Genomic DNA, 21,696 nt, shown 5'->3' with positions numbered 1-21,696 from the left:
TTCTTGGCTCCTGCTCCCAGGTTCTCAAAGTCATCTGACTAGTTCAAAGCCTTGGCTCCTTAGCACTTTCTTCCCGACCTGCTCCTCCCCAGTACTCCCCAGGGGGGGAACTGGGAAAACAGTCCCACCCCTTTCACACACTGTCTGTTGGACGCAAGTCAACCCAAACCAAACATCACATACATAGAGACAACGCTGGGAATTTGCACATGGTCTCAGCTACACAGTTGCAGTATTGGACCCACAGCACCCATACTCTGATGCAAAGTCTTTCTAGATCACTCCACATAAACATGGAGCCACACAGGTCCACATCTCAGGCTCCCAGCTGACACTACTGACTGCTTGGCTCAGCTGATTCCCTGGGCCCTGGCTCTTCTGATGCTTAAGGGTTCTCTTCTGGGGTGAGGGTCAGGGAGGAGGGGCCTTAGGCAGATGGGGAACAGGTGACAGAATGTAAGAGGCTGGGCTACGGAGTAGCACAGGGAATACACCCACTCCTCCAGCACTGACCTTCCCCCTCCCCCAAATTTGAATCCCCTCCCAGCCCTGCCACTACTCAGCCTGGGCCTGGCCTGAGCCTCTTTTGTTGTCTGAGCCCAGGTTTCTGCATCTGTCAACTGAGGATTAGGGTCTCCGTTCTGTCCACCTCCCAGGGCTTCAGCGGATCAGAAACGCTCACAAAGGAAATTGTAAGCTGTAACACCACCTAAACCCAGGCCCCCAGCCCCAAGTGTGGAGCTTTTTTTCTCCATTGACAAGGAAAGTTCTCCAGGTGAGAAGAACAGATATCTGGGGAGAGCAGGACATACAGCCAAGATGCTGAAACCAGCCTGTTCCAGGAACCCTGCTCTGCCCTGTCCCTAGCGGGCACCTAGGGCCCAATCATGCCAGCTGGGGTCAGAAGCAGAATCTAGAAAGTGAGTGGCCTCTGGGTGTTGACCCAGGGAGACCAATGTTCTGGGAGGGGCACAGGTAGCGGCACACAGTGGTTGCAGTAGGCGTATCCACAGGTGGCCTGCATATGGAGTTTTCCTTGGATTTTCTTTTCTCTCATGTTGGATCTGGGGTTTCAACCGGTCAGATAAGTGGTTCCTTACACCTTTGACAGCTCACTCACATTTCCAACCATAACAGACCTCACTTACCTCTGTGAAGTTGTGAGGATGTGTACCTGGTCCTCTCTAGGAGGGACATCAGTAGAAACACCAACATCTATCCTCCCAGCCCCCCAAACACATTTTGCAGAGAGAAGGAATTGAGGTCAGTGGGTTTTATTTGAGTCCAGAGGGTAAGGCCTTGGCCCCCGCCCAGGCCTCAGGGCCCCGAAGCTGGAGGAGGAAGGGAGCCTGCAGCACAGAAGAGTGAGGCCTCCCTACCCTCCAGCAGCCTGCAGAAAGGAGTGGGGAAGATCCAGAGGACACTCAACTCTCCTCAGGGGCTGATCAGGAAGAAGAAGGAGGAGTTGGACTAGAGCTCGGTCCTTGTGACTTGCTCATCCTCTGAGCAGGCCCCCAGGGGGCCTCCACACAGCAATGTCTCCAGAGCCCCTCGACCTTGTTGGTGGGCTTCATAGATCTGGTCTTCTCCAAACTCCCCCAGGTAGTGCAAACATGTCGTGAAGAGCCTAGGGGAGCCCAGTAGGAGCCTCTTACTCTGCCCGGCCTATGGTGGGGCAGACCAAGGCTGCAAGGGCTCCATCCCACCCCAACCTCCCAGTCATCACCTGGTTGGCCAGGGCCCCCCTGTGATCGTCACGCTGATGCTTGGCTCTGGCCCCTTGTTAAGTCCTGGGCCTGTAAGCCGTTTCACCTGGTTCTCTTCTCGAACCCCATAGCTGAACGCAGTGAGAAGAGAGGGATACAGCATTAGTGGGAGCTCAGCCAGCAAGGGACCTGTCTCCACATGAAGCTGAGCACACTGGACATTTGCTGAGATCAGTGCCCAGATTCTGATCCTCCCAGATGGAAAACTGAGGACCAGAAAGGGGAAGCCCCTGGCCCAAAAATCACACAGCAATCTTGTCCCCTGGCCCCCTACCCTTCCACTTGCTCCCAGCTCCAGAGCTCAGACTGTGTCCCAGCCAGTCCCCACCTTGGACCAGAGCCCTAGTGGAGTGTGTGTGGTGTGCGAATGGGAGAGTGCGAACCTCCACCCATCAGCTCTGCTCCTGGAGGTGGGAGGTAGGGGCCAGATTTTCAACTCACTCCTGCCAGGTCTGGGAGCAGCTCTGGTCCAAGACGTCTGTGTATACCGACTCACTCAGCTCTTGATGTTCCCCGGAGTCCAGAGTGTGAAGCTTGGCCTCTGCCTTTGTCAAATGTTGTGACATCTGGAACAAGGAGGGGCTGAGAACCAGGGCTTCAGAACTGCTCAGTGTGGGGAGGGGAGAACAGGGGCCTGGGTCTCTTAGGAAGAACGAGGCAATGGAGCCTTTGAGCAGGAAGCACCTGTGAGGCAGGCTCCACTGCCCTAGGATGGGGCGGGTGGGTGGGTAGGTGGGAAACGCTTGGGTGGAAAGTTAGGACTAGGAACTGGGGCCCCTCCCCCAGGGTGCACCTGCCCATCACCACATGTTATTTTAAACCACAAGAACCAGGAAGGAAAAAACCTGCCTAGTCTTCAGTGACACGTGTACTTATAGCCCGCATGCGCGCACACACAAGTACTCAGGCACGCTTGACAGGTTTGTGTGTGAATTCAAGAGAAACATAAGGGGGAGGGTATAGATCAAGTGGTAGAGCACATCCCTAGCATGCATGAGGTCCTGGGTTCAATCCCCAGTACCTCCTCTAAGAATAAATAAATAAATAAACCAAATTACCTCCCCCCACCAAAAAAAAAGACACACATATACTCGTGTCTTCATGTACTTAACACACATGCACATGTGCACACATACACCAATGCTCCTTGGCTATGTTTTGGAAAGCAGTCCGGACTTAAGGAGGGGCCCGGAAAGGGAGGAGTCAGAGAGGACAAGCTGGTGACTCCCTCGGGTCTCAAGACGCTGTGGAGTATCCCAGATTGCTCTCTGTTGGGCAGATAGGTAAACTGAGGCACAGAAGTTCTGGTGAGGTGATGATGGAAATATCATGGAGGCTGAATCTAGGTTGAGGCCTAGGGTAGGGGTTTGGGGAATCAAAGGCCAGTGGTGGAATCTGAGGTACACAGACGGTCTGGGTTGAGAGGGTCCTGGGCTGGGGCCAGAAAACTATTAGGCTGGGGTGGGTCGTGAGGGGTGAGGAGTGGAGGGGAACTCACCTGGTAGGCCACTGCCCTGCAGGCATCACAGCGCAGATGAGCAGGCATATGAGCTGAGTACTTCTCCTCATCATCCAGCTGTGGGGCAGTGGCCGTGAGCGGGGCCCTGTCCCCGAGGCCCCCTGGGATGGCCCAGGCCCCCAGCAGCAGCAGTAGCAGGGTCAGCCTCATGGTCAGTGGAGGCGGTTCAGCGAGCAAGGGCTGTGGTTGGGGTGCAGGTGTTCATGTGTGTGCGTGTGTGCAGTGGGGGCTGCCCTAGAATGCCTGACTCAGACCAATGAGGAACTGACACCTCACCTCTCCCATTCTCTCCCTTCCCCCACGGCTCTGGAGACACCATGTGTGCCCCGCCTCTAGTGGGACCCCAGCTGCAGCCAATTTAGCTCCATTTCACAGAGAGGGAACAATGAGGCAAGGAGAGGGGCTGGGCCTGGGCATGGGGGTGCTGATAACCCATGTCCTGGGATCTAGCCACATGGCAGGCCTTGTGCTTGGGGAGGAGGTAGCTGGTTACTATCATCATTTATTTACCCCCAAGGACACAAAGGTTCAGAGGAAAGTGACAAATCCAAGGCCACACAACTAGAGGGGCCTTGCTGAGACTGGAACCCAAGCTTGACTGACTCCAAGACCCATTGGCCACTCAGCCACCAGGAGAAGTGAGGCCACAGGCATGGTTGCCAGCCTACGGCTCCCTTCCTGAGAAGCAAGCTTGCTGAGGCAAGGATGCCACAGTGTATGAAAGACACACATGGTCCCCTCCCCCAGGCCATACAGAGGCATGAAAGGGCACTGTAGAGGGTGTACCGCAGCAGGAAATCAGACACCTTACACCAGTTGTTCCACCCATCATGGCCTTGGGTCAGCGATTTATTGCACACCAGGATGAGGTGAGGGGCCCAGGAGTGGCCCAGTGCCCTCTGTGCCATCAGAACCAGCATCTCTGGCAACAGGAAGATGTCCAGGTTATTCTGACTCATAGTTCTCCCAGTCAGCTTGCAGTCCAAGGCAGGGGGGCAGCAACTCCAAGGAATCTGGGCCCCCTAGAGGGCTTAACTTAAGGAAGGCATTGATTTCCATCCCTGACACTGCTTCTAATGGTAACTGTTCTTCCCCAAATTCATCACACCACATACCAGTCCAGCAAGGCCCAGCAACTTCAAGGTCAGAACTACACACAGACCCCCATGCAGAGCACCTCCCACCACATGCATCTCCCTCTGCCCTCCTCAGACGCTCCTGGAATCTCAGGGCAATTGGAACACAGGCTCTGGGTCCTGTCCCTACCCATGCTGTGACCATCTGGTAGAGCCAGCCCCTCTCTAGGCATGGTTGCCACATCTATTACTGAGGGAGTGGAACCAGCTGAGAGCTCCATACAGGGGCATCTTTTCTATTGTCAGCCCTAACTGCCCCCTGCACTCCATCCACAAGAGTCAAGAGCTCAACCTTCCACCCTGCTTTTAAGTCCTTCCTGATGACTCACTCTTCTGCCCCTCCACCCTGGGTGAGAATGCCTGGAGCCCCTACTCTTGACCCCAGGATGAGCCAGCTTAGCTCTGAAGGCTTAGACAAGCCAAGTCAGAGGCTGGGGTTGAGGGGAGAATGAGAGGTGTCACTCCTAGCTGAAATCTACAGCCATCCCCTCTTCCTACCAGTACCCCCACCCCAAGTCCAAGGCTGACCCTCCATAGCCCCTTCCATATTACATCCCTGCTCCACCTCTACCTATTGTCCCCACAGCTACCTTTCTCAGATGAGCCTGGCATAGGACCTGCACTAGCCACTTTTCACTCACAGCCTCCCAGGCCAAGGCTCAGATCCTCTTCCAAAGAATAACAAATTTGACAGCCAGCATCCTTCTCTCTCCGTCCCACCAGTTCTCATCAGGTTGTTCCACCTCAGCTGGGCCCACCTTTAGCAAGAAACAGAGAACTCACTACCACTGGGGACAGCCCTGTCCCCTGCAGCTCCCATTTCCTCCAGCCCCTGGGAACCCCACACCCCCTCAAAGTTGGCTCCTGAGGCCACATCCTGGGGCTTCTCACTTTTACACTGCCAACTAAAAGCTGCCATCTGCCTCTACAAGAATGAAGTCACTAGCCACTCCAGCAGCTGACCTTCAACATACTCTGAAACGAGTTCAGGGCAGAGACCAGGAATGAGGCACTCTGTGCTCTGGGAAAAACTGACAGAAAAGGCCTTTAGATAGTTATTTTCAGGAGATTTTTATGAGCTTAATTTCTTACATTTTTCTCATATCTAGAAAAGTACCAAAATCATTGACAGATACATCTGCTCCTCCTGACTAGCACCAACCTTCTGCCAAAATCTGTGCTTGATCGCACATATTCCCCTTCAAAATCACAGACATACTGAACTCCCCGTCCCCCTACTGCTTCACAGCATTTCCTCAGAGCTGAGAGGCTGCCTCCTGGGCTATAGTCCTCATTTTGCCCCCAATAAAACTTAACTCACAACTCTCACATTGTTTTTTGTTTTTTTTTTCTTCAGTCGACAACACATACACACACACACACACACACACACACACACACTGGGAATGCTTGGGGAAGGGGTATAGGATTTTGTTGGGGGAGGAAGTAGGCAGCCATTTCCTAAGCTCCAGCTCCATCAGCCCCGGGTGTCTCAGGTACTACTCTGAAGGTAACTTCTGGTCTGAAGCCTGCGGGAGATGTGTAAAAGAAACAGGTGACAGAAGGAAAAGAGGGCAGGGGACTGGATGCCAGAACCTCCAAGGCCATCAATAGGCCCCAACACCATGGGGACCATGCACTGGGGCCTCACACCGGAAACAGGGAGCCCTTGCTGGGCTGGGCGGGACCCAAGTTGGAGGGTGGAGCACAGAGGAGCAGAGGAGGTGCGGGGCTGGGTGTCCCACTCATTGGCAGGTAGTACATTCCATCCACGGGCCCCGCCTCAGAGGCCCAGGGTAGCTGGGGGCCGCTGAAGACCGGCGGGCCTGGGGATGGTGGCAGAGACAGGCCAGCGACAGGCCCATAGGCGGGTGGGTAGAGACCGGGACCAAGAGCCAGCGGGGTATAGACGCGGCGGGGTGGCACCGAGGGCGAGGGTGGCAGCAGCACCTCCACGTACTGCCCGCTCTCGGGGTCGAAGAGCAGCCGCAGCCGAGGCTGCCTGGGCGCCTCGAAAAAGTAGTAGCGGCCGCTCTCGGGGTCCACCAGGACCTTCCCCGGGTGCGCGGGCCCGAGCGGCCTGCGCGCCCGAGAGGGGCCTTCCGGGGACCGGTCCGTGGGAGGTGCCGAGGCCGCGCGGGGCCGGGGCGGGGCCGTTCTGCCAGCCAATGCCTGGGGCTCTCGCGGGAGGGGCGACTGGACCGCTTCCGCGGACTCAGGGGCCTTAGTTGTCGTCTCCAGTTTGGGTGTTATTCCAGGGCTCGAGCTAGGGTGCGCCTGCGGGGAGCTGGGGCAGGGAGGTTGGGCCCCTGCAGGCTCTATGGGCGACCTCTGGGGTGAGGTGCGAGCGCCGCCTAGAGGGCTGGTCCGACCCTTTTCGTCGGGGACTAGGCGCTGGGCCTCAGCATCCCGGTTCTTTCCTCCAGGACCGCGCACCAGGACTTCCCGGGTTCCCTCCGGCCGGCGGCCTAAGGCTAGGGCGCCAGGCAGGCGGATCTCAGTGCGCGCGAAGGGTTTCGCCGTACTGTTCTCTGCCCTCCGCCTCAGGGCCCCGTTGGGCTGCGTAACCTCCGGAGGGACTGTGTCTGGCGTCAGCTCTGGAGGGTCATAGGGGTGTGACACGACCGGCAAAAAGTCCTTGAGAAAAACGGAAGTGTAGTGAGCCGGGGCTGAGGACCCAAGCGCCTGAAGCTCCTGTGTCTTGGATGCGCCGCCCTCCTCCAAGCGGGGGTCCGCAGGAGTCGCAGGCAGCCTTGCCCCTGGGGTGCCTGCCGGGAAGCTTGGTGCGTATGTAGTCTTCACCATCTTGCGCACGTCGCGAGGCCGAGGAATGGCCACGCGCGGACGCCCTGAGGCCGCTTCTCTAGGGCCCAGGGCTTCTGGATGCGCATCGGCATCCAGGGTGCCCACGAGGCGACTGAGAGGCAGCTGGGGTGCAGCCACCTCTGGCGACAGCTGACTGCCTCGGAAGGCAGAACCTGGCATTTCCCGCGTGGACGGACTCTGCGCCTCTGTTAGCTCTGGAGTCCTGGGTGCAGATGGCGTGGGAAGCACCAGTTTCTCCTGGGCTACTCCATTCATAGCTTCCTGCTTAGATACTACCGATGAGCTCTGCACTGTGGGGTCCCACGTCTCTTGGGGCGATGGGCTCCACGTCCCAACAGGACGATATGGAGCTTCCCATGAGGACAAGGCTGGTGGGGACGGACTCCTACTCCCCTCAGCTGTATCCCCGACTGTTGGATGCGGAACTTTCCACGAGGAAGAAGCTTCGGGGGATGGGCTTCGTGCCCTGGTGACACCCTGATTCCACTGGGAAAGGGTCGGAGGAGAAGTACTCTTTCTGCTGACAGTTTCTGTGACAGCAGGATCCTGATTTTCCCATGCGGAGGATGCCTCGGGGAGCGGCGGGCTACTCACTCTCGGAACAGCTCGATTCCACGGGGACGGGTTCTGGGGGGAGGGGCATTGAGGACCCCGCAGGGTCCCATTTGGGGCTTGCCACAGCGGGGATGGGCTCCTCGGCCTCGCAGTCTTACTCGAAACCTCCCAGGGGGTCCTAGACTCTAAAGCTGGACTCTGTGCCTTCAGGACGGTTCGATCCGGAGTCTGTCGCGGGAACCGAGTTTTGGGTTCCTGGTTGTGCGCCTCCTGGTTCTTCTCCTCTGACTGCAGGAAGATGCTGGAACTAACCGGACCTAGCGGCTCAGTCCCCGGCGTGGGCTTGTCGCGCCGAATTGCGCGCTCGCGGAGGCTAGGCCACGGTCGCGGGGCCCTGGCGGGGGCTGAACTGTAATGCACACGGGGTGGTCGAGATTTGGCCTCCTCCAGGACCACTTGAGTACCGCGGGGCTTCTCCGGGGTCGCAGGCTCTGGCGGCCCCGTGAGTCCGAAAGTGGCGTTGCTTGAAGCAGAGGTCACGGGGCTTAGTTTTCTGGCCAGCGCTGTCTGCACGAGGCCCGCGGCAGCCTGCAGGCGGCCCAGAGACTCATCCAGGGAGCCGGTGCGCAGGAGGAGTCGGGGCCGTGGCGCCGTGGCCACCCGCGGGGGACTCCGGGGCCGGGGACGCAGCTCGATCTGACGCTTGGGCACCGTCCGGGGCCTGACAGGCGCAGCACGTTCCTCCAGCGCCACCTCCACACACTCGAACTGCGCTGGGGTGGCAGGACTCGGCCCACTGGGCCGTAGTTCCAGGTAGGTGGCCCAGCGGGAGCCACCGTCTGGGGCCAAGGGCTGCGGTTCCGCAGGGATGGAAGAGGAGGGCGGAGAGAGGTTGCTGTAGGCCCGCGCCGTGAGCTGCTGCACCTCGCTATCCTCTGCGTCGGAGCGGCTGAACAGGGGTCCGGTGCCGAAGATGACTTCCATCTCCCCCGACGGCAGCATGCGCAGCTGGGGCAGGGGTGGCCGTGGGCCCGAGCTCGGGCCTCGCGGGAAACCCGAGCCAGGCCAGAGCTGCTGGCGGCTATTCTGGGCGCTGACAGACAGGCGAGGCTGCGCGCCCGCCCCCAGCGCAGGGGCCACCCGGGGCCAATTCGTCCGGCCCTCCGCGTCCGGCCCAAAGTCCCAGGGCTCTGGAGAACCCGGAGCCGTGTGGTAGGAGCCTGACGAACCAGAGGAGTCCTGCCGCCGCGCGGGAGCCGTGGACAGCCGCCCCGGGTGCCCGGGCAGGGCTGGCGGGGCAAGCGCGGTCAGCATGGTGGGGCCGGACGCCGCGCACTACCTCCCTCGCATTCGCCTCCGCTGGTGCCGCGGACGCCCGCACTGTCCCCGCCCCGCCCGCGGGTGCCGTGGGGGTCACCGTGCCTTAAAGCGGCCGCGTCCACTTCAGAGCCAGCGGACTCAGCAGACGGAGAGACCTGGGCCCTGGGTCCTACCCTCCCATACCTGTGGGGTGACATTCCAGGCTTTGGTTGCCGGGAAGGTGAGGGGAAGGCAGACAGGCGTCCAACGTGGACCCAGGAGCTAGGCCCAAGGCCACTCATCCATCACAGGTGAGAAAACAGAGGCTAAGCAGGGATGTACCTGAGGTCAAGCACTATGGTGTGCGGACCAGTGTATGCCAGACCACCAGACCTTCAGGCCAGGCAATTAAGGTCTTGTTAGCCATTTCATCTTCCTGTCAGACCCCAGCGTCTTCCCATCACTGCACTGCCCCCCTCCTCCCAGCCCTCTAATCGCCTGTCCCAGCCAGAGCCCATAAGGGTGCGCTCACCACCTTCCTTGACCCATCACCCCCCCTAACCTTTGAGAGAAGAGCATGGCTTGAAAGGCTCCCCCCACTCCAGAAATTACACTGGGGCCTCAGGAAGTGCTGTCCCTGGCTGGACCCATTGCCTTTACTGGGAACCTACTGAAAGATGCTGGAGGGGACAGCTCTAGCTTTTACAGGCTGCTTTGGCAACCAGATAAGTCCCAGATGCTGATGCGGGGCTCTTAGGGACCTTTGGGGTAGCTGTGGTCCCTTCTCTAAAGCCCCTCTGAGGCAAAAATAGCTCTATGCTCTCCCAGGCACTCACAAGGCCCTCATTCCAGCCCCCCACCACCTCAGGACTTGCCTTGGGGCAAGTGCTGATGGAGAAGCAGCCACCACCTGTCACTGTCCTGGGACAATGACAATGGGCACCACTTGTTCTTAAACTTCTGGCTTCAAGGTCCTGCTGTGACTCAGGGCCCAGCTGGCCCTGGAGCAACAGCATTGGCCCCTCCTGTGTACTCACCCTCACAATGACCCAGGAAAGGCTAGACTTGACAAATCTGACTCAGCCTTCCGAGTGGGTCCCCTGCCTGCGTGTGTCCCCGTGACGCCCTAAGGCACATTAGTGATAGCTTCTGAGAGGATCAAGCCTCTCCATCACATCCAGCCCTGCACATGCAACGGGATCAAGCCATAGCCCCTTCACAGGCTTGTTTCCCCACCTTAAAAATAGACACAGCATTGGCCTTTCCCTCTCCTCCATTTGTGAACACTGATAAGCTTCCGTGTGGGACAAGTGTAAGAAGGTGCAAATGTGACTCACAGGTATAATGTTCTTCTTATGTGATGGAAACCGATTTCCCAAATTCACTGTGGTCCTGGAATCCACTGTCTTTGAACTCTCTGGTCAACCCTTCTCACAGATGCATACACAACACACACACACACACACACAAAGCCCTTCAAGTTGGGAGTTAAATCTACCAGGGTGCTGGAAGTGTTACTGAGATAACCAGGGCTGTTTACGTATGGAGGGATTTAAAACCAAGAGTACGAAAGGCCAATGCCTACTAGACAACCAAGTAATCCTTCCCTAGTCTACAGCCGTGTACCCCCATGGACCCCCACTGCTTCCTGAGGGAAGTAGCAGGCGCTGGAGACTTGAGCAGCATCCTCAGACTTCTGAGCCTAGGAGTGGCCTGGCAGGTGGTGATCCAAGGCCTGTTCCCCACCCAGTCCCTGGTAACTTGATTCTCACTTGGGTCACCCAAGTCCAAAAGGCAGGCAGGGAGAAGGAAGAAGAGTGTCTTTTGCCTCTTACCCTGCCTCTTCCCTGGGGCTTGGGCCACTGGTGAGGCCTGAGGGAGGTTACCCACAGGGATAGGAAGGGTCAGGATGGGGATTCCACAGCAAAGAAGGCAGAGGTCGGGCATTACAGCCAGAGAACAGAAAGGCGACGACCATTTTATTTTTCCCTGGCACGCTGGTGGCTCCAGGCCTGACGCGTCCCTGAGGCTTTCTTATGCTTCTGGTCCAGCACCTGGGCTATATAGTTCTCCTGCTGCTTCTGGATCCGGAAGTCAGACATGTGATTCCTGCAACGGAGCCAGCTGGGCGTGGGCTGGGGACAGCCCAGGGTAGGGGCCAGAGGTCTGGCTCCCCAATTCCTTCAACAACCCCCAGCCTGACCCGAACCCCTCACCTGAAGATCTCTTTCTGCTGGCTGATAACATGCTGCAACTCTTTAATCTCATTCTCTTTGCCATTAAGTATATCTTCTTGCTTTATAATGTGAGACTCAATTTCTGTGGGGGAGAGAGGCAGGGAGGAGTGGTTCCCATCCCATGGGCTCTTTCCTGAGATAAGGAATTCCCTCATGGGTCTTTTCAGAACTTGGCTCCCTCCACCCAGGGGTTCTCCATGAATGGTTGCTAATACCTTAGTAAGAATGAGTCTTTTATGGAGTCCTGATGGGGTGGGGCTGGGGAGTCACAACATTTTGATGAATGTATCTGTGACTTCACAACTCTATTCTAGACCAGGTGACTCACATGAGGGCGTGCAAAGGCCCTTGTAGAGAGATGGGCAAAGGCAAGAGGATGAACAGCTCCTGCCCTCAACTCCTGCAGCTCTTTAGAGCTATCACCTCCTTGGAGAGACCCTTCCTATTCTAAAATTACAACCCTTCCCAATACTTTCTATCCCTTTTTCCTGCTGTATTTTTCTTCTTAGCACTTATCTCACAAACCACGGATTTTACTCACTTGTCTTTTCCCCTACTAGGATGTAAGGTCCACAAAGACAAGGATTTTTGTTTTATTCACTGCCTTAACCCTAATGCCTAAAACAGTATCTGGCACATAGTAGATGCACAATACATTTATTTGTGGGATGAATAAACAGGATGTCCCCTGGGGGGTTATGTCTCAGAAACATCACCTAATTCAGTCATCTCAATCCAACCAGACCTCCTGAAGGTCAGCTGGATGCCCAGTTCTGTGCCAGGGCTTCAGGAGAGAATACAGAGGAATAAGGAGGAGCCAGAGAGATAGAATGACAAAACTTATCCCCAAATTAAGTGCTCATTAGATGCAAGGATGATTTTTGTGTCTTGGGTTAAAATCCAATGAGGCTGTAGGGATCTGGGATTGCTTCATTTACACAACTATCCCTCGGGGAGCACTCGAAAATTCTGATCCTCGAAGGAAGAAAATCCTGCTGCCTTTAAAGGTTGGACAAAGATTAACTAGAACATAAACTCTAAAAATGCAGAAATGTTGAAGCATTTAAGGTTTCAGAAGAGAAGATATGGTAAAAAGTTAAGGCATAGCGTGGAAAAGAGGAGAGACACTGGTGAAGGAAAAGAATGAAAACATGAGCTCACTGGGTCACAGGACCAGGACTGAAACTCCTTCCCCAGGTCACCCAGCCAATCCAAACCGATTGCTTCTGAAGTTCTTATGGGGAAAAAGAAATCAGAAATTTGTGTGAATCCTTTAAAATAAATGAGGGATAAATTTGAAATAAATGGCACCCCAAAAAACCAAACTGAAACCAAAGTTGGCAGGAGGAGGACACAGGCCAGGGGGTGGCTCAGGTCACCAGATTTGCTCAGGTGACAGCTTATACCCTACTGGAGGGGTTCAGAACATTCTTGGGGGAGGCAGCCAGGCTTCGTCTCTGTGACTCACAGAAACTTACCATAAGCAGACAGAGACCCGAGGCCTTGGCTGATCTCTAGGAAATGGCCCAGAGGAAGGGCCTCCAGGACCACCAGGGAAGAACCCTAGATTCCTTTCAGGGAAGTAGGGGCAATGCCCAGGGAAGTGAGAAGGACTATGGGACTAGCATCCTTGGGTTTTGAGGCAGTGTCTGCCTTTTGGGCCCCAAAAGGCCCTAACAGGAACCCCTGATCAAACAACCATGACGCCTGTTAGTCCACTTAGCCAGATCAAGATGGCAGCCTGCTGGCATCTTACCAGTGAGGGTACTCACCAGGGGAGAGAGAAGGCAGCATTGGTGGGTAGGGGGTGCCCAATGCTCCAGGTGGGGGCCCTTCAGAAGAAATCCTGAACCTCTTTTGGGTTTGAACTTTGGCCTACTCAAAATGCTTCAGTGAATGAAGATGTTGCATATGGAATTCAAATCTACTTCTTAAACTAGGTATAGGGAGCTTAGCATTCTGGGAAAAGTAAAGGGGTTCCTGAGGTCCGGAGATACTGGGTAGCTGACTGAAAGTGCCCCACAATTCACAGCACCAACTGAGCCAACAAGCGTCCAAAGGCATCTGCACAGAGCAGACATACGGCCTACGGACATATTTTCCTTGGCCCATACAATACTTAAAAAGTTTCTAAATCAGTTGCCAAGACTAAAAAGTCAGAAAAGCTTCCATTAAAATCTGGTTTCCAGTTTCTTTTTGAAAGATCTGATAGTACTGGGCCCCTATTCCCACAGTAGAGGCACTAAGCCCTTGAGAGGGAGTACAGCTATCCACCTTATCAGTTCCTACTCCTCCCTGTTGGGTCCCCAACCCTGACACTAGGGGTCAGCTTCCAGATAAGACTGTGCCTCCCCTGTTGTTCCTCTGGTAACAGAGTTATGAGTAAAATACACTATTTCTAATATTCACCAAAAGTGGGAAAACAAAAAGGTGGACTAAGAAGGTTGTATGTTTCAAGAAAAATGGGAGCAAGCCCGTTTCTTTATGGCCACGAAGAATATTGTACACCAATCGCTTCCCTCATTTCCGTGGCCTGCCTGGTCCCTGAAGGCCTTTGCGAAGGTGTGGCCCGCCTGGGCTTGCCTGTATCCTCAGCCGGGGACAGAAGTTGGGGTGAAACCCTGCCCTGGATACAGGCACTGGGCAGTTAGGGAAGAGCCCATGTATGTAAGCGTGGGAGGGAGCTCGGGCCTCCCGCCTACCATTGCACTTGGTGATGAGCTGGTCCTTCTTGCTGGACTCCTGCAGGGCTCTGCTCTTGACACTGGAGAGCCTGAGTGGAGAAGATAAGAAAGGGTGGTAAGGCTGATGGGCAGATGGAAACCCCAACCCTTCCCCCACTACCAAGGCCTACTCACGCCTTTTCAAAGGCCAGCTTCTCTTTCTCCAGCTGTTTAGACAGCACCTCTACCTCTCCAAGGGCAAACTGCAACTTCTCCTCTTCCTTGGCCAGGAGGACCTTGGTCTTGGCATGGGCAGCTTTCTCTTCCTGCAGGGGCAGCAGCAGTGAGCTCATTACCCCAAGCTACATTGGGTCTCCTAGGCTCCCTTAACCAACCCTCTTTCTCAGAGGGGCACAAAGAGGCCAGGGTACAGGGATATTCACTACTGGGGCTGGAAGCTCTCAGAGGCCAATACTCAATGACTCTGCCCAACCACAGTGATCCTGGGAAATAAGGGAAAATTAGGAGCCAGCAGAGGCTATTACTTACCACCAGCTTTTTCTCCACTGCCTGGAACTCTTCCTTACTGACAAAATTTTCATCCTGGAGAACCATCTGCAACAGAGCCAGGTTCAGGGAGGGCCTGGGGCTGGGCTGGGAGGGGTGTTCTCTAGGGACCAGGAGCAAGGATGATAATGGGATGATGCCCAGGACACCTAGGATGATACTGAGGCCCAGGGAAGGGAGAGTTCACTTTCACGAGATTGACTGAGGCTCAGTTCTAGGTCCTGCCCTCAGGGAGCAACCAATCTCATGGAGGATATAGCCCATGGCCACCATTTCTAACAGTATGTGTGCTATGATGGAGGAGCACAAAGGGCTGTGGTGCCCAGAGGCCCCTGACCCAGCCTGGGGAAGGGTCAGAACTGCTTCAAGGGAAGAGGGTGTCAGACCTGAGATCTGACTATTAAATAGGGTTGGCCAGAAAGATAAAAGAGAAAAATGTTCCAGACAAAGGGAACACGCATGCAAAGGCCAGCTGCCAACACAGAGACCTGGGTACCTAAAGGCTCCACAAGATTCAGTGCCCAGAGCTGCATACAACCGTTAGAGTCAGAAACAGATGTGTAGTCAGTTTTATATATCCAGGGGAGGGGGTATCTCAGTGGTAGAGTGCATGCCTAGCATGCACAAGGTCCTGGGTACCCAGTACCACCATTAAAAATAAGTAAATAAATAAACGTAATTACCTACCCCACGACCCCCCCCCAAGTTTTATATTTCCCAACCTTCTTATCAAGATGAAAAAAAAAAAACCACAGAAAAACCATAAACTCTTAGTTGGCCAGGATTCTACCATGCCTGTCCAGATAATCTACGGCTCCAATGCTTTGCACCCATGAACTGGGGTTTGATTGGCAAGTCAAAAATAAAGGGCCATAAAGGACTTGGAAGCCCTTAAGTTAACGTGTGAAGAGCCAATTCTGTGCTTACTGCACTCAGCATGGGGAGGAGATTCCAAAATAAGAATGATGTTACAGTTTTTAGGTACGCAAGAGCCTTGGGAAGTCAGTGAAGACATCTCCAGTTAGAAACGGGGAACTGAAGCTTAGTGAATAAACTGGGGGCATATCTACTGGGACCTGTATAATCAGGCAAATAGAGTAGAGAATAACTTGATTTTGTCTAAAATTCCCCGGTAAATAGTCATAAGACCCTGCACCTTTTTGACTCCATCCCTATCAGCCAGAACACATCCGTGCCCCGCCTCCTCCTGATGACGCCACTGGCATTGTGCTCTCGGCAGGCCCCTGGCATAGGGACAGGGTCTGGCACCGCCCCCACTATTTAAGCGTCCATTCCGGCCTCTCCCCCAGCTCTTCTGGCTGCGTACCACGTTCCTCAGCTGGTGGATCAGTTCCTCCTGAGACTCAATCACGTCCCGCAGTTGATCGAAGGCGAGACACACCGATCCTGACCCCCCCTGCGACCACCCGACGGGTGTCGCCATCTTTCGCCCCCGCCAGCTCGTTGGAAATGGCTGCCGCTGGCTGCCTCACCACCGTCGCCCACCAATGAGAATGCGACGCCACGCAGCACCTTGGCAACCGTGGGCGGGGACTTCCTTTGTTAGCAAGGCTGGTGCCCGCCTCTTAAAGGAACCGTCCTCTTAAAGGAGCTGCCTGGGGCACAGCTTCTCCAACATCATTAGGAATTTAAATTTATAGGGAATGTGCACATCTATTATATCGTGTGTTTCTCACGCAGCCCTGAGGAGACAGATCCTGGCTTATACCCACTCTAATGTCTAATCATGGGCTGATGAGCAGGCAACACTCAGATACAAGCCCCCGACCTTAACCCATTAAGCTGAAACACCATCAAACAAGAGTCAGCCCCTGCATCTTTAGCTTCACATGTTTCTTTATCTCACTCTAATCTCTAAATTTTCCCCATGAGTTTGAGACTCTGGCCTCCTGTGATCTCTCTTTCTCCTAGGAACACACTTAGTACTTAGGGGGTCTGAGCCTAAGCAATGAAGGCAAGCTCAGGAATAGAAAAGGAGAGTGGAGTGGCTTCACCAGAGATAAAAGTACTCATACTCTGGTACCAGGCTCTGGGTAGCCACACTGGAGCCAGGTACTGCCAGATCAAAGTGCTGGGGGACCCTGAAGAACCTGAAGAGATTAGAGCTGAAGTCAGCCATGAAGGAGACTTGTAAAATGGAGGCAGGAAAGGATAAAATGTTTACACATCTCCACCAATCCCTGTTGAGGGCTTTTTTTGAAATCCAAATAAGATTAAGCTTGGAGAAAACCAGAACTAATATTTATCGATTACTCACTATTTCGTGACACGTTTATGTCTTGTTAGTATTATTTCACATGATCCTTATAATAAACTTGGGAAGTAGATTCCAGATATCCCCATTTTACAGATGAGGAAATATAGGTTCTATGAGAATGAATAACCCAGTAAGCCAAGGTCACCCAAGCTAGTAAACCTTAGAACTGGTTTGTGAGGGGGGCAGTTTGATTACAGAGTCCATGTACTATGATGCTGTGCTGCATTTTGGTTGAACATAATGGATTCTAAAGTTAAAGAATTTGAAATCCACAAGCAGGAAATGACTATATTAAAAACGAGTTTGGAAAAAATGTTGTCAATGGCCACCAAGGGAAGTTGACATTTTAGGTAAGCCACTCAGGCTGCTCTCCTCAGCTCTCTAGGTGCCTCATTTTGGTTGGATGTTGTGACCTGACAAACATGATCATTCCTGTGGATCTCCCAGTGGAAGCCCTTGTTTTATCTTTCCTCTTTTCTTGTGTCTGTTCTCATATTCTTGAGGGCAAGGCCATCTCTGTTGATGAATCTTTTTTTTTTAACATTTTTTATTGATTTATAATCAAGTTGATGAAACTTTAAGGGCCTAGAGCCATAGAGTCCAACAGAACTTCTGTGATGGAAATGTTCTGCACTGTCCAATACCATCAGCCCCTAGCCACAGAGGACTCCGCAGCACTTGAAATGTGGCTCATGTGACTGAGGAATTGCTTTCTAAATTTTAAAAAATTCTAATAAGATAACAAAAAACAAAACCCAAAAACTCGTCCAGTGGACAAGGCAGTAGTATCCAAGAGACACATCATCCATGTAACTAACCCTAGAAACTGAAGTGTTCACTCAGAAAGAAAAAGTTAAATTTAAATAGCCATATGTGGCTAGTGGCTACTGTATTGGACAGTGTAGGCCTAGAGTGTGCTGTGTAGTTTATGTGCCTCAGCACAGAGCCCTCTGGGAATTATGTCTTTCAAATGGGAATATTCACCCAAATCACTCTTGAAAAGGCTGCACAGTGCTCTCGGGCAGCGATCCTTGAATCTCATGAACCGTGCCCCCTCTCTAGGGTCTTTCATGAGGTGCTACTGGACGTCCCTTGCTACTCAACATTCATCTCCGCCAGCTGAAATAGGTTGCCCTTCACATTTAGGGCAAAACCCTGGAGTGCAGTAGGCTCCAGCAGCCAGTTCCCAGGAGATGGGAAGTTGTGAGCAAGACAGAACCCTAGATCCAGGTCTACACTCTCCACGGACATGAGGGATGGTAATCCTGATTGGAAACTGCCACAGACTCCCATTTTATATGTCAACAAACACTACAGGCTCCTGCCAATCTGGGCCCAGTAAGGCTCAGGATAACATGACATCACAGATAGCTCTGTGATCCTGCTCTGGGAAGGGCTTACAGGGTTGTCATCCTTGTTGATGTTCTCATTATCTATGGCTGTATTAACAAACCACCCAAAATTTACAGCTTAAAAAAAAATCACTTTGCTCAGGAATCTTGTCTGGGCAGGGTTCAATAGTGAAAGCTCATCTCTTCTCCATGTAGTATCAGCTGAGCTGAGGGGAGGGGATAGAAGTTCCACTTCCAAGATGGCTCACTCACCAAACTAGCAAGTTGGTGCTGTCACTGGGAGCTCATCTGAGACTGAGAACCAAGATTCTTGGTTCCTCTCCATGGGCTGCTTGGGCTTCCTCATAGCATGGTGATTAGGTTCAAAAGAAAGCAACCAAAGTGATGAAATGGAAAATGCCAGTTTCTTAAGGCCTTGGTCAAGGAACTACAGAGTCCAGATTCAGGCAGAGAGGACACATCCTACCTTTTGATGGGAATAATTTCAAAGAATTTGAGCTTCCAGAGGAAGTCCTGACAGGTGGCATGTCATTTCCTTCAAGCTTCAGCTCAGATAAAACCAGACTGGAACTCAATCTAATGGGGAAGACATAATAAATAAACACCTGAATAAATCCCAATTTAAATCATTATTCAAATAAATAGCATTAGAGCTATGACAGGTGTAAGAAAGAGAGGAATTAGAGTAATTTAAAAGGAGATTTAGCCCAGTCTGGGGTGTCAGGGAAGGCTGTAAGGAAGTGATGTTTGAGCTGAAACCTATTAAAATAACCAGGAAACACTTAGCAAAGAGGGTAGGGGCTGGTGAGTGGCAAAAGGTCCCAGAAAGAGGAAACAGTATGTACAAAGTCTCTCAGAAAAAAGAAAAAAAGTCCCTCAGTCAAAGGGGTTGGCTGAGTGTAGTAACTAAAAAGCTAGCATGGCAGAAAAGAAAAAGATGTACAGGGCAGGCAGGGGTAGAGGCCAGAAACTTGGTAAAGCCTTGTGAAGCATTAGGCCATGCTAAAGACTTTGCTAACTTTTATTCTGGGGGCAAAAGAAAGGTACTGAAATATTTTAACCAATAGGGTGACATTCTATAATTTATGCTTTGAAAAGATCTCTCTGGTTGCAACAAGGTGTACAGATCAGAGAGGGCCTTGAGTAGATACATGGAGACAAGTTAGGCAAGCTGCAGTGGCTTTTGTCAGAGAAAGTGGATGGTAGTTCGGGAGTCAGATGGTGTCAGAGGAGATGAAGAAAGTAGATGGATTTAGGATATCCTGGAGGTAAAACTGATAGAATTTAACATTGGAGAAGATATTGGGAAAAGGGAGCCGAGGTGTTTTAGTTGTCTTTTGCTACAAACCACCACAAAATGCAATGGCTTAAAACAGCAACCACTGAATTATTTGCTCATGATTCTGCCGCTTGAACCAGGCGTGGCGAGGCAGCTCATTTCTTCTGTGATCATCACCCGGGGTGGAATAATCAGCTTGGCTCAGATTATGTGTCTGGGTTCAGTTCTTGCTGCCAGCTCAGTCGTTTGGTTCTCCTCTGCATGGCTTCTCCACGTGGTTAACTTAGTGGTCTCGGGTGGTGGGATTTACATGGCAGCTGGTTTCCCCTAAGTGTAAAAATGGAAGCTGCTAGTTTTGCCACATTCTCTTAGTTAAAGATCAAAAGCCAGTCCAGATCAGAAAGGGGTTTACACAAGGCCATGAATATTAGGTGTGGTCCATTGGGGGCACCAAATCAAGTCTACCACACAAAATCTCCTGGGTTTCTGACTTTTGGACGTGGCTGAATGATGGTGCTATTTATGGAAATGGGAGCATTCTAACAGAGTTGCTTCCATCTCCACTGGAAAAAAAAATCACTGCACTCTGTATGGATGATTATATTTCAAGTCTCTCCTCCTCAGAACTGCTTTCACTGATCCTTCATCCTGAATTAAATCCCTTTGTTACAGATTCTCAAGTTTCTCTTGGTCTCCCCTTTGATAATCATTCCACTGGGAAGCATTGCCTAAAGTTGCCTTCTCCATTAGATGTGAATTCCAGGAGCCTGGGTGATGAATCTCAGTTGTTTCCTGAACTCCCCACCCCCAAAATTCAGCCCACCATCATAAGTTCTCCATCTTTGCTGAATTGAATTTCATCTCATCTCTCTTCAAAATGGAGAGCCAACTGAACAAAATACTGTATTTCTAAACCAAGACTGCTAAATGTGGGCCATTAAGAAAGCTAGAAAGGAACTGGGATAATACCTGATTACCTGATTTGCAGATGCTAAATAGATGTTATGTGTACATTGGCTGTAATATGCTGCACCTGCTGTTATCTGAGGGAAAACAAATATAGAACAGGTGATGCCACCAATGCTATCTATTGTTCTAAACACCAATAATTCCACTGATGAATGAGGAAACACTGAAGCAGAGGTCATCAGCTTTTCTAGTCCTAAGTGGCTCCAAGGGAGCCAGGCAGAATGCAGTACTCAAGGGTGCCATGGGCAAAAGTAAAAGAACAAAGGAAAAATATAAAGCCATTCTTTTTATATAAAACATTTAATTTCTTTCTCTGGTAAAATACACTCAATCCAGATGCAGTGGATCAGGTGACCAGATTTTTTCAGGAGTCTTACTCCACCAGGAGCTGATTCCATCTGTGTCAAACCTGGCTCTGGTCACAGAACATTCACATCTTTAATTCCAAATACTGAATGTGATGTAAATGATGTAATCAATATCTAACACATGAGTATATAGTTACTTGGTGGTCACTGCACGAGGTATCAATAATGCAGGCTCAAAAAATAAGATGTATAGTAACTTGGCCCTTTCCGAAAATAAACATATTAGGACACTAAGCTTACACCTTAAATAAATCCAAAATAAATACTAAGTAAGTGCTAGCTCCTGTGAGGAACGTTGCATGCAGACGATGAACTCACATGTGTGGCCATTCGTAATACAAAGCCCTGGAATCCCAACAGTGCCTCCTCACAAAGCCAGTCCTGAGTGTAAGGATGTACATGAGAATAACACACAGCTTGGCCTGGCTGCTGGATTCCACGTTCCAGTAGGATTTGGAGTTCAAGCGTAATTTCTAATAGTTTCCAACAGAAAGCAGAGCAGTGGCATTTTCTTACTGGTCACTTCTCCCAAGCTGTGAAGCCTGGATCTGATCAAGGAAGTTCAGAAGTCTTCTGGTTTGAGTAGATGAACCCCAAGGCTGTTAACCTGGGGACACGGATTCCTTCAAGCTGCAGCGTCCTTTGTGATGGGAAGGGTTTCCTCCCTCCCCTCCTCACTGCTGATCACACAGTGCACAGAGCACCTTCATTCCATGAATGAGAGCTTCACTTTCTGCTTGAGCCTCAAGCCCTGTTTCTGAGCCCCACTCCCATCACATCTCCAGTCTGCCTTCGTGCTCACAGAAATAGTCTAGAGCTGCACGCCAGGTTCTGATCCAAGAATAAGACATACCTAAAGAGTTTATAAATGATAAAGAACCT

At 52.2% G+C, this 21,696-nt stretch overlaps 3 protein-coding genes across 3 annotated transcripts; all 3 read right to left on the bottom strand.

Annotated features, from left to right (window-relative positions):
* Window positions 1-1,273: 1,273 nt before the first annotated feature.
* On the bottom strand, window positions 1,274-3,476 carry MZB1 (marginal zone B and B1 cell specific protein). The gene is made up of 4 exons (XM_006204573.4): window positions 3,265-3,476; window positions 2,208-2,332; window positions 1,727-1,837; window positions 1,274-1,627 (listed from the first exon to the last, which is right to left on the bottom strand). Exons 1-4 carry the CDS (start codon window positions 3,433-3,435, stop codon window positions 1,471-1,473), a joined length of 564 nt encoding a protein of 187 aa, XP_006204635.1. The 5' UTR covers window positions 3,436-3,476; the 3' UTR covers window positions 1,274-1,470.
* A 625-nt stretch (window positions 3,477-4,101) lies between these two features.
* On the bottom strand, window positions 4,102-9,273 carry PROB1 (proline rich basic protein 1). The gene has a single exon (XM_006220283.4). It carries the CDS (start codon window positions 9,114-9,116, stop codon window positions 6,069-6,071), a length of 3,048 nt encoding a protein of 1,015 aa, XP_006220345.2. The 5' UTR covers window positions 9,117-9,273; the 3' UTR covers window positions 4,102-6,068.
* Window positions 9,274-11,047: 1,774 nt separating this feature from the next.
* Window positions 11,048-16,054, bottom strand: SPATA24 (spermatogenesis associated 24). The gene is made up of 6 exons (XM_006204571.3): window positions 15,896-16,054; window positions 14,551-14,616; window positions 14,197-14,327; window positions 14,041-14,111; window positions 11,318-11,420; window positions 11,048-11,210 (listed from the first exon to the last, which is right to left on the bottom strand). Exons 1-6 carry the CDS (start codon window positions 16,010-16,012, stop codon window positions 11,081-11,083), a joined length of 618 nt encoding a protein of 205 aa, XP_006204633.1. The 5' UTR covers window positions 16,013-16,054; the 3' UTR covers window positions 11,048-11,080.
* Between the last annotated feature and the right edge of the window lie 5,642 nt (window positions 16,055-21,696).

This window comes from Vicugna pacos, chromosome 3 (assembly GCF_048564905.1).
Source record: "Vicugna pacos chromosome 3, VicPac4, whole genome shotgun sequence".
Taxonomy (NCBI): Eukaryota; Metazoa; Chordata; class Mammalia; order Artiodactyla; family Camelidae; genus Vicugna; species Vicugna pacos.
Note: the sequence above shows the minus strand (reverse complement) of the source record. Positions and strands in the feature narration are given on the sequence as shown.